Raw genomic sequence first — 17,249 nt, 5'->3', positions numbered from 1 at the left:
CAGCAGCTGAAATGAGGGAAAAGTCCCTCAAATAATTTCGCTTTCGTCTCGGCCTGTTCAGTTTTTTTGTGCTAACTGCTTGTGTGAAGGCTATAAAGTAATAATTTGCCTCGGAACCCCCCTCGAAGCGCCTCCTCGCCACTTGAATCTCGCTCTCCCCTGGCAAAGCAAAAATTCTTTTTACCTATGCCTGCGATGCATTTATAAAAGCAGCGGCATGCTTTTCAAATGAAATGTGTTTTTCACATGCCGCCTTTGTAAAAAAAGCGTCTGTAAAATGCAACATTATACACAATTCACATGACCAGGGCATCCGCACAAATATTCCTTTCAGCTCAGGGGCTCATTCACCTTATCCGGAATTTCTTAAAGGAGATGGAGCTGCAGTGAATCGGAATTTCAACTGTATTTTCATGAAAAATGGGAATTTAAATGGGCCAGAAAATGAAATGCACTCAGAGAGTTAAAAAAAAAAAACTCAAAAAAGGCGAATTATCCATAAGAAAGCCAAAACTTTTTGTTGCTAGAATAAATAAAAAATATTTGAGAAGAATAAAAATGCTAAATATAGAAGAAAATAATGTCATTATAAATTTTTTTTTTTTTTTAATGATTGCAATTAAATTTTAATTCTCTTTCAATACTGGCGTGCTATAAAAATAATAATTTAAAACAAATAACTTAAATTTACAATTTTTATTATTATCAAATTCTAAATTGTTTTAGTTTCAGAAATTTGTTTATTGGGTTCAAAAAAAGTGTGTTTTACACACTTTTTGAAAGTAAGTCTTTTGTAAAATGAAACTTGATTAATATTAAAAAATAAAAATAAATGAACTGGATGTTCTCGGGCCAGTTCATAATTTTTCCGACTTGATCGAGTGTCAGTGAAAACAAGTGACAATGGGAATATGATTAGTGGAACAACAGGATCGTGTTAAACACGGCGTATGGTAGTGTGTGTGTCATTTTACACAACAATGAGCAAAAGGCAGGCACGATGATGCTGCAGGGACGGCTGCTGTTGGCGCGGCAACGCCGCCGTCGGAGGGAAAAGGAGGGGAAGGCGGCGGGTTGGCTAGTGGGAGAAGTGGAAGGCTTGGACGCAGGCACGGATGCTCCGCCATCCAGTTCAGTCGGTTTTGCGTTTTACAGTTGAGTGTCCATGCGAGAGAGCGAGGATGCGGCGCCTGCTGCTTGTGTTGACGGCGCTCGCCGTCGTCGTCCCCCCGGGACGGGGGCTGCGGCTGCACAAGTGTTGTCCCGCCGGACAGTACCTGCAGGACGACTCGACCTGCAAACCGGACTTGTACCAGGACGACTGGATTCCGCAGATCTTCGCCGTCGGCCCCAACGGCGGCTTCATGAACAAGTCTCCGGACGACGTCCAAGTCAAGCCGAACCGGCGCCCCGTGTGCTCGGACGGCGTCCCGCCCGTGCAGCACACGTCCAGCCTTGACTACCCGCAGTTCGTTTTACTCGAGAACAATGAGGTGTTGTCGCTGTCCCTGCTGAACCACGAGTCGGACGAGCCGCCCATTTTCGCGCCGGACGACTTCTGCGTGGACAGGCAGACGGCGCTGGTGTGCGGCGCCCCTGCCAGGGTGGATGGCGTCCGCAAGTGCTGCGGCAAGAACGCCGCCTACTCGGAGGAGGAGGCCGCCTGCGTCCACACGACGCGCTTCGGTTCGGACGACGCCCTCAACTCGGTGGCCACCGCCACCGGCTTCCCGGTGTGTCACGCCAAGAGCACCTACGTCCTCGCCGGCGAACTCGAGGGCTCCGTCGCCGACCAGTTAAACGGGACGGCGCTGCAATTGGCGCCGCCGCCGGCCAGGCCGCTGCTGGCCGCCGATTATTGTCTCGAGAGGGTCCTCGAGCGTCCGAGCCTTGTGTCCGTGCTCACGTGCGCCGGAGAGACGCTGGTGCCTGACATACGGCCGCTGGACGACGTCCACGAGGGCGACATCAGACTGACCCTGTACCCGGCCGGACTGGCCATCTCGGCCTTCTTCTTGGCCGCCACCCTGGCCACCAGCTTCCTCCTGCCCAAGGCGCACCACGCTCTGCACTGGCGCTGCCAGACGTGTCACGTCGCCTGTCTCCTCGTCGCCGACGTCCTGCTCGCCGTCGTCCAGTTCTCCGGACGCTCCATTTCCGAGAGGGCGCCTGAGGCTTGCACTATAATGGGTAAGACCTATGGAGAGTGAAAATTGGTTTCAATTAGGGCTCAAATCATACCTCAATTAGTTTTGATTGGGGAAAAAATTTGAACTTAAAAGCAGATTGTTAAATTTAATTGTGCCGTTTTTCCTAATTCGTTTTAATTCAAGTTCAATTTTACGAAATTAGATTTAAAGAAAAGGTGATGAAAATTAATTAATTATCTCCATTAGTTCAATTTCTCTATTAGAGCAAAAACGCAAAAACTTGAATACAATTTTCTGAGCACTTTTTAATGATTTAACCGAGATTTATTATTTTATATTTAATAGTATATTTTATAATTTTAATTCTAAACGTCTGTTTTTATCAGTTTTGATTTTTTTAGTGACAAGAAAATCCTACGTTTCAAACTAATTTTAATTCATATTATTTTGCCCATATTTCATCATTTGTGAAAATTCAGAACAGCTCTTTGTTATTTGAGAAAATAATTAAGCTCATTTAATCCTTTTACTTCAGCGTGAAACCTCATTTAGGCGTTGATAATTGCGGTTGTAAAGTTTGTTTTGTTCTTCAGACGCGCAAGTTCATGTGCGTTGCTCTTCTTTCCTGGTCGTTGACACACTTTTGAAAAACATCTGTATACCTGCCGTACAAACAAGCGCGCCTCATGACTTTAAAATTACATACGCCGCCGTTAAAATGAGTTTCCCTTGCGAATTTAATTTCGCATAAGAATATTCACAGTAATTTCCGCGTTTATTTTACAAATATGAAATGAAAATCAACAGAATTTTTGTGATATTTTGTTTTATTTTCTTTAAAATAAAAAATACGCCAATATTTATTTTATCAACGCAAAATGATGATCTCTGATATTCACAATTCGCCCGTATATATGTTATTATTCCTCCCGCTTTTTATGAAAAACCGCACACATTCCTCGGAGCGCTTCGTGAAGGCTGCGTTTTGTAATAACAATTCGTCGGATGGCGATCATGAAAATTTATTCAGCACGCAAACCGGCATGACTTTAATTCCTTCGTCAGAATCGAAAGCCTCGTTTTTCCCTGATGTGATATTTTGCCCTGAAATTATATTACATACGGTTTTGTATAATAGGAAGAGAGATTAGTCGGTGCAGATAGACTTGCACGATTGTCATTATCATCATTAGAGAGAGAAGCTTCGCCCTTCAGCAAAATAATATCGCTGCTGTGCACCGCGCCATGAAAATGCTTTCCTATTATTCCTATCAAATCACAATGGAAAATCGAGAACGACGTCAGCATTACACGGGAACGCCTTTCGTTGGAATAAAAACAAAATTAATTTTACTCGACATGAATTACAAAAGTTTATATCCGAATGTAATATTTATATTATGTTAAATGACTTTATTTTATTTATTAACGATCAATTATTTGTGCGGACCTTGCCCCTCTGAATCAGTCGTTCGAACATACTCAATGCTCATTGCATCACCCCTATGATAACATTTGCTCCGGGTGACAAATTGAATTGGCGAGTCATTAAGTGGAATGATCATTTGCATAATTTGGGCAGCGCAAAATTTTATCTCCATCACGCACGTGCTCCCCGAAGAGCAGCTGCGCGCCTCAGCTGCCTCTCTGCAAGTCTCAATTAAATTTTTGCTATACTAAAAAAATCTGCGTTTTGTACATTATAAAAAAAAAAAACAGCCGCGTTGTTTATTTCGAAGGAAAAAAAATTGCCGTGTGAAAACGAGAGTGCTTCACGCGGCACCCTGGCGATGGAGGCATAAAAAGTACTTCCTAATATGAAATAAGAGCTATTTTAAGGTCGAAATTCGCCGTGTTCATAATTATAGGGGTTCCGTATTTAATAGCCATGGACGAAAACATTAAAAAACAACTTTTTGTTGCAGCCGTGCTGATGCATTTCTTCTTCTTGGCCGCCTTTTTCTGGCTCAACGCGATGTGCTTCAACATTTGGTGGACGTTCAGGTGAGATTAAAATTTTTATATAATTTACCATTACAACTCCTTTCCGGCTGGCAAGGTCATCTGGTTTTTTTTCGGTTATTATAGACGAAAACCTGCTCCTCGACGAGGAATTTCCGCTCTAGTTTACAATTTATTAAAATTAACTCTAGCATTTCGCAAACGACACACATACACATTTAGATCCAGTCCTCCTATTGTTTAATTGTAATGAAAAGGAGGGACATCCGCCTTAAGTATATAAATTATTGTTCTTAATACGGGCTCAGAGCTTCCCCATATATGAATGAAGAAGGTGAAGGCCGCAGCAGGCAAGGAGAGAGAAAGTTTTAACCCGCGACATGCATGAAATAAGTGCATTTGAGAGCGGGAATCCCCAGTCACATTCGTCATCTTTCTTTGAGAGAAGGTAATGCACTCAAGTGTGCGGTAGTAAAACTCCTCTTGGCACTCTCATCATCACCATTCATTGAAAGAAAGCCACTTACATGTCGCAACGCTGCGTTTGATGCATTTTCCAATTAGGGTGATGTTTATCTCAGTCACTGCTTTCAAAAGAATCATGATCTATATTATATTTATTTATATTTTATATTTATATTTATTATTTAAGAATAAAATTTGAAGTAATTCACAGTGAAACAGAACATGCGATATTATCACTTTCAAATTTTTAAATTAGGTTAAGAAATTTTCATATCTCTCTACAAATTATGTATACCATTACCTTGAAGTAATTGAAAAAAGTATTTGTTTATTGATTAATATCATTTAAATGAAATTAAATAGATAAATTTATTTTAATTATATAAATAAAAAATTAATACAAATATGAAAATAAGTGAAATAAAATAATTTAATAACATTAAAAAACATATAAACAATAACATTGTAATAATATTAATATAATTTTAAAACCTTGAGAAAAACGGCTATAAAAAATCACATCTTTGGTTTCATTGATCAGGCCACAAGTGCATTATTATTATAATCAAATGCCCTGCACTAAATAATGATTCTCGTCTCCTCACAAGGGAAATCCTTGAGCCATTCTGTATAAATTCATTTGGTTTCCAACGCCGCTCAAAAATACCAAATCAGAACCTCTCCCGCGGCATCAATTGTTGGTGCTTTATTTATCCTGCGCGCATGGAACTGTTATTTGGTGCTGCTCTTTGTGCGAGGCCTGCCTAGCTATTCCGAATAAACAAACACGCTGATGCTCGCCACCATTATTTATTATCCCACATACTATAAATGTACATTCGATGCATTGAGCGTGATTTGAAAAACGGAACACTCTTGAGCCGCCTTTGTTTGAAGTTGAGAGAACTGAACCAGAACATGCAGCGTGCACCCTATTTTTATCTGCCATCTCTGCACCGTAAATAATTGAATTCGAACCAACTCTCTTCACTCTGAATCCTCCTCTTGTAAAAACGCACGGAGCGAAAGAAAGAAAGAAAGTTGAAAAAAAATATCAAATTTCTCCTGCCGGATAAAAAAAATGTCAAAGGAATGTTTCTGAACTAATTCCCCCTTGTCGAATTTGTGCGCAGGGACCTGCGGCCTGTGAGCACAGATCCTGGTCAAGAGCGGTTCAGGTACCGCGCCTTCTCACTTTACGCATGGGGCTTTCCTCTTGTGATCACCTGTGCCGCTCTCACGCTGGACTTGCTGCCCGTCGACGAGGACATGGCCAAGACCCTTCTCAGACCCAGATTCGGCGAAAAACGATGCTGGTTCTATGGTAAGTACAGTTTTTACCATAAAAATTGGATAAATTTAGATTTAATTTATTAAATTTTTACAAATACTAGAATAAAGAACAATTGATTTTTTTTTTTTTTTTTTTTTTTTTGTAAAAACGTCTGATGCATTTTTGCTTTTTTGAATTTGTAGGGCAGTTGAGTTGAATTTTAAGATATTTAAAATTTATTTTTTCAATTGTTTCGTCAACATTGTACAATTTTTGTTAAAATTTGCTGAAAGTTGATCTTTTTAGTTTCTTAATTTATATTCATGATCTTTAGAATAAATTTTATCCAAAATTTTCATGAAATATAAAATCCCGAGTTTAAAATTGACGGAGCACGAAAGAGTTTCTCGGCAGCACATGGCATGGGGCGTTGTTATCACCTCGGTTCACCTGAGGTCAAAATTTTATCACGTACCCGCGCGGGTGTTGTTCTCTCTCGATCGCACGTCGCTCACGCACACAGGCAAATTCTTTTTCCCCACACCTGAATTAATATAATAATGTTGCGCGTATAGAAGAGTCTTTTTTTTCCATCAGCGCGACACAAAAACCCCAACAATTGCGCGCGACCCAGTCATTCTGGTTGCGCCGCGTCGAATGATAATGAGCGGTATGACCATAAAATTATGATAATCTGGCCACTGTTGTTTCAAAACGGAGACCACGCTTTTATATCTTTGAATGCTGAAGCGGCCGTCCGCACGCGTGGGAAAGTATGCAGACGTGTTCGCAGAAATATTCAATTGTGAGACAAACGTACACACGCGGAAGTTGCATGATTATTAAAAGTGGTAGTAGGACAACTGCCTTTACTGGAGCAGAAAGTACGCGCACATGCATGTATATACTATTAGCATGTGATTAACATACAATTTATTCTGCAAATGTGGAATTTTCCTACTTTGACATAAATGTTGGAAAAATCAATTGATTTATTTATTTTTTGTAAAAAATATATAACAGATTCACCTTGCCACAACATTTAACATGAAAGTGAAATAAGTGCTAAATAGGAACAAACGCAACTGCTTACGAAATATGTGTTTTTTGTGCTGTTCAATTTTTGACAACTTTCCAGTGCTAAAATTAACAGAAGTTTTTGTTTCAGTCTCGCATCACAGAAATGAGAGTTTTTCTAAAAATAAAATAAAACAAACTGGACATATTTCTTTCTACAACAACAGAAATATTCTTGTTCTTTGGAACAGAAAAAATTATATACAAGCATTATGTCTCAATTGAAGGATAAAGTTTAAGCAACAGTTTAAAAGCGTTATTTATGTTTCAAACAAGTGCGGAGGAGGTCATTCTCTAATTAATTGGATACTCTTGACCAATTAAATGGCAGCTTTAATTATTTGAAATATATTTCAACTAAGTAGTAGATTCGTTCAAGAAAATTCAATAATTAATAATTAAAAGTTTCCACAGCCAGATGTTTGTTTTTTATGCTTGAAAGAGACAAATTTATAAGAGCTTAGCAAATTTCCAAGCTTATTAAAAAAAATTAATATCCAATGTTAAACATAACTAAGAAATTTAAAAACGAAAAAATCACAGATGCCCAGTTTGTACTCAACTTTTATTTTATTGAATATTTTTATGAATATTTTAAACGATTGGTCAGTGAACTTAAATTACAGTTCATGCATAATGTAGTAATTTGTGCAAGTAAGCGCGGGTCCTTGAGGCCGAGCGGTAATTATAATGCGCACTTATAATTATATTGCCCGGAGACGCCCGTCTGGTGCCCCAATTTTCGCTTAGAAGTACTTCTTCTTCTCTTGCACACTGCTGGAGATTCGCGCAGTCCACGGACGGAGCTAGATAGTCATCTTTCTTGCGATTGCATGAGATGTAAATGAAAGAGAGACGTCTCTCGGCGAGCTACGTGCTGAAAAGCCATTAAACGCCTCGGCTCCGGTTTCAACTTTCTGCGCAACTGACCGGCTTTTTTTATGTATCACAATTTCAGCGGAAAATATAATAAAAAAATCCGCCCTCGCCAACAGCTGCCATCTCGCCTTTCAGCTGAATCGTTTGCTCTGTGCCTGCGGCAATTTACTTGAGAGAAAGGTCATGTTATTTGCATTACGATCAAGAGACAGCCAGTAATGAGCATCAGGGTCAATTAAAACCATAATAGACCTTTCATGTATGACATAACATTCAATCAGCGAGACGGAGACGTTTTGCATAACGCACATAAAATTTATATAATTATAATAAAATGCGAATAAAATTGAAATTTAGCAAAATTATCTGCAATTGAGAAAATATTCTATGCGATTTTCTGCATTCATACAGAGAAAGTTTTCTGCAGAAAGTGAAAATATAGCACATTTTCCTCATCAGGCATGTAGGTTGCGCCATTATTACTCATCTTTGAAAGATTTCTCTGTGAGAAGGAGGACATCCTCAAACGATAATTAGAGTTGAATTTAATTGTAAACGCACGTCAATGGATCATACATTTTTTAGTAAGCGCTTTGAATTTATGTTTTTTGGTAAATTTATAATAATGATTATACATATAAATAAATAACACAACTTAATTATTTATTAATTTTGAAACACTTCCAAGTTTACCAAATTTAAGAAATTTTTAAAGACCTTTATTCAGTTTTTATCTCCCATAACCTAAATTATATTTCTTGATGTAATTTCAATATAACGGCCCTGCTTTCATAAGACGTGTCAATCGCCTTCACAAAAATTTTATAAATTTACAGGAAAATCTGATAGGAGTTTATCTCTCTTTCATTGTTATTTGTCCGAATTGAAAGGAGCAGATTTTGTCCAGCTGAGGGCGGGTGTGTGACGTGCTCTTGATTTCTCGCTTTTGGCCGGGGTGAAAAATGTGCCGCCACAGGAAATTTCCAATAAATAATATCCAAAGCAAATTCGGAGCGCACAGGATGTCGCTTTTCTTGCGCAACTCATTGAACAAATGCTGCCAGGCAGAAAATATTTTGCGCCCATTATTATTATTTATTGTTGATAGCGAGCTAGAGAGGAGGCTGCCCTGAGCACAAAAGTGGATATAATTGTGCGGGGCAGATGTTGGTTGGGCAGGTGAGCGCGCAGCATCCGAATTTTTCATTTCATCTCTCGCTCGCGTGCGGTCATCTTTCTAAACTGCTCTCCCGTTTTACGCCTTCTTCTCTCGTCGCAAAGGTACAACCTACAAAGGGAGCAGGTGATGCGGCCGTTGTAAAAACACACCTGCCTCCTGAGGAATTCCAAAAAGCGGCGGCACCACTCGAGAATTAGACGATGATTATGACCTCTGATGGTTTCGCTTTCAATATGTTCGATTTGATAAACCTGAGAGGCCTTAATGAAAGTGGTGTCTCATCCCAAACCCTAATTCTTTTATAACGCGTATACATTTTTGAAACCCTTCCAAACGTCGGAAACACCCTGCCGGGGCGTGAAAATTGCTCGCTGCCGCCGATCAAATATTTCTCTTCCAGACCAGACTGGAGACGGTCGGCCGGGATGATTAACTGGCACCCTTTTAGGGAAACAATTATTTTCTATGCGCTTCTAGAAGGACAAACGCAGCGTGTCTCCTCGCCTTTTGTTCATTCAGAATCGTATACAAAATAACTCCTTCAACCCTTTCTTTGTTAAAAAAAGCACAGGTCAGAGGCCAGAAGGGAAACTTTTCTCATTCAAATAAGAAGCTTGCTTGTTTGAGGAACATAAAAATCAACCTTTGTTACGCAAGTTGCCTTAAGTAAAATAAAGGTTATAATATAAATAAAATAATTTTTTAATTTATAAATATTATCATTAGTTTTTTTATTTATTATTTTTAATTAAATTCATATTATTTCTGTTATTTTAATTATATAATTAATACTTTTATTACTTCTTGCTTATTTCATCTAATTGTAAATCATTGTTGTTTGCAATATAATTTATTCACAACAATAATTCTTTCATAAATAAAAAATTAAATTTCCATCATACTTGCTTATTTTAACAAAGTTGAAATATTAAATATAATAATCTGCAGCTCATCACTATTAGCGAAAGTTGAAATATTACCGCTAAATTCAATATAAAATAATTTTAAATCTTATCTTTGGAATCAGGACTGTTATACGGAATGTTGGAATGAATAATAACTTACAGTCTTACACAAAACGTTTTTTTCTCTCTTTTATCCTCCAATAAGATATAAAAATGAAGCTCCCATGCCTATCCCTATAGCATTAAAGAAATGTCTGCAATGTTTACGAGACCGTGTGGAGCTTTGGGGATGAACATGAATTTTCCAAAAGCCACGGGAGACAAACAGGGAATATCCCCTCTCGCACACGTGTGCGTGTCCCCATTATTGTACATAATATATTACATTTTTCTAGCAGCATATTGGGCGCACCGATGGGCCGAAACGAGAGCGCGACGTATTGAGAGTGAATTAGTGCACATTTCCGAGCCGCTGCATCAATAACGGCACTTTATTAGCGCTGCTCGGCTAATGGACGGACGGATGGCCAACATCAAATAGGCAGCTGGATTAAAATTGCTGTTCCACATTGCGTCCGTTACTGCAGCAAACATGTGCTTCGCAGCACACGCACAGAAAAGAGTAGCAAAAACTTTTTCTCTCTGCTTTTATCGCACCTTTATCGAGGCGAGGCTGGCAATTATTACGGTCTTTGCAATTCCGCGCAGAGGAAGCCCAATTAATTTTATACGGCCTCCGAAAAGAACAACTTCCGCTTGTTGCCGAAATTATATTTTGCTAATTACCTTTAAAAGCTTTGGTAATTATACACCGGGCAGAGATAACAATATTTGCATTTATTAGAATATCTCAAATGTATATTCGTGACAAAATAAACAGCTATATGAATCTTCCAAAAACTCTGTTGGTTTCTTAGAACTCGAGACGATCCACATGTCACTTCATAAACGTCCATATGTTCGCTTATATTATGAAAACTGAGTAACAGGAAGTGAACGAAAATCCGAAATTATAACCAAACGCGACCGCAAAAGTGCGAATATTTGAAAGAACTCGTACAAATTCGTCGGAAACTCTTTTTTCCAATTCCAGCTGCAATTATGAATGGAGAGCCGCGTTGGAATTTGAATTGCACATGCAGAGCGTTTGAATTAATGCAGCTGCACTTGCGGCAGAAAAAAAGTGTGATTCATATTTCAAACTGCGCGCATCTGCACTGCAACTTTTCATCACTCATGTGCAGCGAGTTGAATTTATTTTCAGCTTCGTACGCGTCTCTGGAGCAAACAACTCTCGCAGGCCAAGAGAGCAAATAGCTCAACTTTTCATAAATATTCATGAAAACTTCCTTGACACATATATTGCGAAACTTAAACGTAAGAGGAAGAAAAGATGAAAAAGCTCACCAAGTTCACGGTAAAAAAAATTATTTTAAATTCAAAACTTGGTATTCAGAAGAATTGAAAGAAACCTTCAACGTAAAATAAACAAAATCTATAATAGAAATCTTTTTGAATCTGCAATTATTGAGAATTTTCTCTTTAAAACATACCAAGAAACTTAATCAATTTCATAAAAAGATTGCTTTTCTTTTTGCTCAAAATATCAAAATATTGAAAATTATTAGATATAGCAACTAAAAGTGGACATCAAATTAAGGAAAATGACGTTTTATAAAACTTTTGTTATTCTTCGTCTGATAAACCTTCCTCACAAGGCAAAATCGTGACAGTTTTTCTCTCTTTCCTTTTTTCGCAATCTAAAACCTGTTACAATAGACGTGTGTGCGCGATTAAAAATAAAGCTGCTGCTGTTGCAAAAAAGCGCGCGGGCGGAGACACACGGCAAAAATAATCCCGCTGTGCAGAAGATGAGGAGGCCCTTTGTGAAAAGTCATCGCACCGAGAGAGCTAGAACTCGACTCACTCAGGGTAACTCAATACCCTGAATAATCTCTGCGCAATAAATGAGTTGTTGCCGAACGCGCGCAGCCCTCGCTCATTATTTTCATGCGCGATTTATTTTCGCCTGCGCTGCCACCGCGTGTATGATGAAAATTAATGAAAAGTGCTGTCTGCGTGTCTGTCTGGCCATTTGTGAAAATGCGAAAGCTGTTCATTGTTTGTTGCCGCTCCTCCCTTTGTGCAATTCGCTGAATATGAATGTATAAAGAAAGGAGAGCTGAATTGCACGTGGATCTCATTTTCAGCATTTTATTTTACAACTAGAAAAATACATTTTTATTTATAATATATTTCACAAAATAACTTTCGCAAAAAATTTTTCTTTTTACTCCTTTTGGTTTTAAAAGAAATTAATTATTAAAAGAACCGTTTCGTTTCAATTTCTAGGTGACCTGGACATATTTGCCTTTTTCTACGGACCCGTGGGCGTTCTGCTTCTGCTGAACTTTGTGCTTTTTGCTGCAACAACCCGCGAGCTGACCTGCGGATTGTGGCGCCGTGAGGGCGTCAAGACTGGCGGCGGATCGCACAGTTCCACTGAAAGGTGAGTTGAATTTTAGAAAATTGCAAGCTTTCAGATTTTATTAAGGCGTATAGGTTGTAAAACGCTTTGAGCAGAAGAACTTCTCTTGCGTTTTATTCCATGCTTTTGAGAATTAAACTGGTGTAATTGTTGCTTGCGCTCAATGCCCATCTCTCTCTCTCTTTCCCATTCTTCTTCTCTTTGCAGCAGACCTACTTTCCCTGCTGGCGCAGCAGCATTCACGTTTATTTTGTCCAGGAAATGACCGGCGCGCTTATTATTGTGTTAAAGTCTAAAGTAACTGGCCGCTTCGAACAAATCGTCGTCTTTCTCTCGCTTCATTTATTTTTAATTGGTAAAATCTCAAATTCTAAATTTTATGAAATGGTTTATCTCAAAATTCATAATGAAAATTAGTGGAATTTTTAAATTTAAAGTAAAATGGAACAAATATTTAAACAAAAATTTAGCTTACGCTTACTCCATGTAGAGTATGTTTTGTCACTTACTTTCTCAATACTGCTGATAACTAACTTTCGCTAAAATGTTTTTGCCATGTGCTCTGGTATTTAGGTCTTTTCTGATAAGACGGTCACATTTTTTGTTAATAAAAAATTTAAATGAAACAGTTAATCTGATTCAATGTTATCCAACTGTCAAATTTAGCGTATCAAAAGCAGTCTCAATTTTTTTTATACAGTTTTCAGGAATCAATGACAAAGTTTGGGCCGAAAAGACGAACGGTCGGCGTGTAAATGTGCCTGCATTGTGTTTCGCCTCGAGTTTTGTTGCCTTGTTGAGGACCGCTTCGTTGGAGCATGGCAACACCTAAGAGTGCTCCAGTGAGCACCAAAATGAAACACAATGGTCGGCAAAGTCAACGCCACCGCGCCGATTTTCCACACTTTTTGTCGCCGGCGAGAGAATGCTCGTTTCAAAAGCGATTCTTTTGCAAAAACACATTAGCCATCGAGCCAATGAAAATGAAATTTCATTCCCACAAAATAGAGCCGGCTGTATACACGTGACGACCGCAGATGCATATAGCAGCGAAATATTGAATTTCAATTTGTGCTGAGCCGGTGATGCGTGAAATTAGTAGCCGGTCGACAAAGAAAACCAAAGCATGCATATGTAGTTTTGCTTAGCATCTTGTCACGTAAAATCAATTTAAAATTTACAATAACTAAAATATTCAAAATTTAAAAATAAAAAGTCTCAATTCAAAAAAAGGAACAATTAAATCTCAAATTTTTCTGGTTTCTTAATTGTTACAAAATTTAAACTTTTGTCATTTTTGTTTCAGAACAACGCTGGGCAATGTGTGCCTTAAGTTGGTTGTGGTGATGGGGGTGACCTGGTTGGCCGACATCGTCTCCTGGTTTGTGGGTGGACCCTCGTACCTCTGGTACATCACTGACCTGATCAACGCGCTACAAGGGGTGTTCATCTTCATCGTGGTCGGATGCCAGCCTCAGGTGTGGGCAGCCGTCAAGCGGATGTGGTGGTGCGGCCGTCGGCAGAATCAACCTCAGGCCGCCGCCAACCCCATGTCCCAAACCTCTCAGGGTCCTCCTTCGACAACGGCCGCCGACACCACCAGCAGTCCCATCTCCAAAGCCAACGGTGACCATGTGCCTCTTGAGACGACCTGTTAGCCTCCGAGAAGAAGCTTCACAGTGCCAAACAGTTAAAAACTTGAGATTATCAACGAGGAGTAATGTTTAGTTTTTGAGAAGACTGACGATGTCTAACGATGCAGTATTTTTCTGTGAAATGAGTTTTGATTTGTATTTGACTGTAAATACACACTTTGCATGAAGTCTAAAATCTGCGTGACAAAATAAATGTATTTAATAATAATTTTACACTACAGGCATGTGTGAACAAATGTAAGATAATGAAATAAGGTTCCTCTGTAGGTATTTATGAACATAATTTGTAGCACTAGAGCACACATTTGCTTTCTACAGGTAATTTATTTGCCACTGCTAAAGGCCAATAAAGCTATTTTTGTATCACAAAGAAATCTCCCTCCCGTACAAAAAATATTTTTGTAATAAAATTTGACGTTGTAATGAGTAATGGTTTTATAATTCATGATGATTAAATAAACGAAATAAAAACAGGAAGCTGATATCTTTAACTTTTATTAACACAGCTCTCCTGTCGTATTCGTCTGTGTCGAAAATTTAACACAGTTCATAAGGTTCAAGACAGCAGATGGTGTCACCCCAGATATTCTACTTGCAGCTGCAATCTGTAATTTTTTCATATTAGCTAATTAAAAAGAAAAATTGAAATGAATTCTTGCCGTTTGAGGTTGGTAAATAATGAGTTTCTCTCGGTCTTCATTAGAAATATTTAGCTTGGGCCTAGAAACATGTTATGTGGTAATTTTACATTATGTTGATTTATTAATTATTACGTTTTGTAATCAAAATTCCTTGGAATGACGAGGGCTTGCTCCTTTTTAATGGCCTCAATCTCCAGCGCTTGCTCTTCTTCAAAGTACTTGTAAATGGAGCCTATTGTAACTCTTTGCCAAACCGACTCTGTACCATCAAGGCACTCCAGCTCCTTTGGCAAAAGCTGTCTTAAATGAGAAATGGTTGCCTTCGAACTTGAATCAGCTATTAAGTCATAGGCACTAAATTAAGGAAATAAGTATTTCAATAAAAGTAATGAAAGATAAAAGTGAAAAGTTCAACCTTTTGGCCAAAGTTTTTCTGGATTGCAAATTTAAAAGAGGTTTCCACCTCTGCGCTGGTAGGACCGTCGATCGCAATACCTCTTCACAAAATTCCATTTCCCTCTGAATTTGATGCAAAATTTCAAGCCTCTTTTTAGAAACAACTCCAGCGTCGTAGCCTACAAAAAATATTAATGTAACCCAATTTTTCTCTAGAATATAATTCTGCACCTTTCTGTGTTAATCTGATATCAGCATTATCAGGTCTCAGGTACACACGGAACTCTGCCCTGCTTGTGAACATTCTGTAAGGTTCATTGGTGCCCTGGGTGGTCAGGTCGTCGATCAGGACTCCGATGTAGCCCTCTGTTCTGCTGACTAACATTGGATCCCGTCCTTCTACCTGAAAAAAAACCTAAGTAAATTTCCTGCATGATTATTTAATTTTAAAAATCTCACTTGCAACGCAGCGTTGATCCCTACAATGATACCTTGCGCCGCAGCTTCCTCGTATCCAGTCGTCCCATTGATTTGCCCAGCCAAGTACAGTCCAGGAATTTTCTTCGTTTCCAATGATGGTCGCAATTCTCGAGGGTCAACAAAATCATATTGAACTCCATAACCTTATTTATTCAGACTGTGATATTTTCTTTCAAAAACTGAAAATGAGCGCCTTTTTACCTGGCCTGGCAATCACAGCGTTTTCTAAACCTTTGACTTGGTGAACTAGTTGGACTTGCAGGTCCTCTGGCAAAGTGCAAGACAAGCCCGCTGGATAAATAAGATCCGAGTCAAGACCCTCTGGCTCCAACCAAATTTGATGCGCTCGATTTCCAAATCTGATTTAAAAAAATTCTATAAAAAGGAAAGTATTTATTAATTAATCTTTTATACCTTAAAATTTTTGACTCGATGGACGGACAGTATCTGGGACCTGTTATTTCTTCTGTCACATGTCGATTTACATGCAAATTCTCCCTTACAATTTTTTCTACTCCAGGCGTAGTTTCTGTGAGGTAGCATAGCTCCTGGTCTTCGGGCTGCAATCAGATTATTATTAAGAATTGTGATTTTTTTAGTTAAAAAAAATATTTACTTTTATCCAAACTTCCTTATTGATGTAAGAAAATGGCATGGGTGGCATGTCAGCCTTGTGAATTTCACAGACACTAAAATCTATGGAATTTTTATATATTCGTGGTGGTGTTCCTGCAAATGATAACGTTATTAAATAAGCATCGCCAGAAAATAAAAAAAGTCAATGATGTGTATACCTGTTTTGAGGACAGCTATTCTGAAATTTAGCCTTTTGAGCGTTTCTGCCAGACCAATAGATGGCTGGTCTCCCATCCTACCAGCAGGCCGCACATCAAGACCAATGTTGATCTGGCCATTGAGAAAAGTTCCAGTCGTGATGACCACAGCTTTGCTGTTTATTTTAGCTCCACTCTCTATAAGAATGAAAAACTCAGGTTTGTTAAGATTAATTCAGTGAACAAAAAAAAAAAGAATTTTTAGTTGTAAAACTTGCCCAACATTACTCCAGCACAGTGACCATTTTCATGAATTAAAAGATCCTCCACAGATGCTTCAACTATTTCCAGGTTCGGCGTGTGGTTGAAAATTTCATTTTGCATGTGCCTCTTGTACAGCCCCCGATCAATCTGCGCTCTCGGACCCCAAACTGCTGGACCTTTTCTTGTATTAAGAACCTAAATTTAAATTCTGTTAATATTACCTTAAATAATTTTCACTTTATTATTATTTATTTCATTTTACCTTATAGTGAATTCCAGAGAGATCACATATTCGCCCACAAACTCCGTCTAGTGCATCAACCTCCCTCATCAAGTGGCCTTTGCCAATGCCACCAAATGATGGGTTACAAGACATTTCACCTATGACCCATGAAAAATTTTGTTCAATAGTTCATTTTTTATTCTTCGTCGTATATTATAATTTACATACCTATGGTTGATTTCTTATGGGTTACAAGAAGAGTTCGTTTGCCTTTTCTAGCTGCTGCTGCACATGCCTCAGTTCCAGCATGGCCGCCTCCAACTACAATCACATCGTAGGATGCAGCCTGAGTGGAGAACCTTCGTAATGTGATGAGTTCCCTCAAAAGCAATTTCCTTGGTAGCATTGTGTGCACTGAAAAAGTATAATCAAAAAAAA

General features: G+C 38.7%; 2 protein-coding genes across 2 annotated transcripts; one reads left to right on the top strand and one right to left on the bottom strand.

Annotated features, from left to right (window-relative positions):
- Positions 1–1,115: 1,115 nt before the first annotated feature.
- Positions 1,116–14,516, top strand: LOC132204991 (probable G-protein coupled receptor Mth-like 1). Its single transcript, XM_059633789.1, has 5 exons — positions 1,116–2,190; positions 4,076–4,154; positions 5,711–5,901; positions 12,244–12,400; positions 13,686–14,516. The coding sequence occupies exons 1-5, from the start codon at positions 1,116–1,118 to the stop codon at positions 14,035–14,037; spliced, it is 1,854 nt and encodes a 617-aa protein (XP_059489772.1). The 3' UTR covers positions 14,038–14,516.
- On the bottom strand, positions 14,514–17,217 carry LOC132193148 (protein MTO1 homolog, mitochondrial). Its single transcript, XM_059613587.1, has 13 exons — positions 17,040–17,217; positions 16,851–16,969; positions 16,603–16,783; positions 16,346–16,558; positions 16,168–16,280; positions 15,966–16,111; positions 15,753–15,910; positions 15,531–15,694; positions 15,303–15,474; positions 15,091–15,250; positions 14,808–15,029; positions 14,694–14,754; positions 14,514–14,639 (listed from the first exon to the last, which is right to left on the bottom strand). The coding sequence occupies exons 1-13, from the start codon at positions 17,215–17,217 to the stop codon at positions 14,532–14,534; spliced, it is 1,995 nt and encodes a 664-aa protein (XP_059469570.1). The 3' UTR covers positions 14,514–14,531.
- Between the last annotated feature and the right edge of the window lie 32 nt (positions 17,218–17,249).

The sequence above is a fragment of the Neocloeon triangulifer genome, unplaced genomic scaffold (genome assembly GCF_031216515.1).
Source record: "Neocloeon triangulifer isolate White Clay Creek 2 clone unplaced genomic scaffold, ASM3121651v1 ptg000001l, whole genome shotgun sequence".
NCBI lineage: Eukaryota > Metazoa > Arthropoda > Insecta > Ephemeroptera > Baetidae > Neocloeon > Neocloeon triangulifer.
This window is presented reverse-complemented; position numbering and strand designations above follow the sequence as displayed.

What these genes read in the sequence shown, in the direction of transcription:
- LOC132204991 (XM_059633789.1), top strand. Translation starts at nt 1,116, where the DNA reads ATGCTCCGCCATCCAGTTCAGTCGGTTTTGCGTTTTACAGTTGAGTGT. An exon ending in AAAACGATGCTGGTTCTATG is followed by an intron (nt 5,902 to 12,243) that starts GTAAGTACAGTT and finishes TTCAATTTCTAG; the next exon opens with GTGACCTGGACATATTTGCC. An exon ending in TCGCACAGTTCCACTGAAAG is followed by an intron (nt 12,401 to 13,685) that starts GTGAGTTGAATT and finishes TTTTTGTTTCAG; the next exon opens with AACAACGCTGGGCAATGTGT.
- LOC132193148 (XM_059613587.1), bottom strand. Translation starts at nt 17,217, where the DNA reads ATGCTACCAAGGAAATTGCTTTTGAGGGAACTCATCACATTACGAAGG. An exon ending in TATCAGATTAACACAGAAAG is followed by an intron (nt 15,251 to 15,302) that starts GTGCAGAATTAT and finishes TATTTTTTGTAG; the next exon opens with GCTACGACGCTGGAGTTGTT. An exon ending in TTATTTACCAACCTCAAACG is followed by an intron (nt 14,640 to 14,693) that starts GCAAGAATTCAT and finishes AAAAAATTACAG; the next exon opens with ATTGCAGCTGCAAGTAGAAT.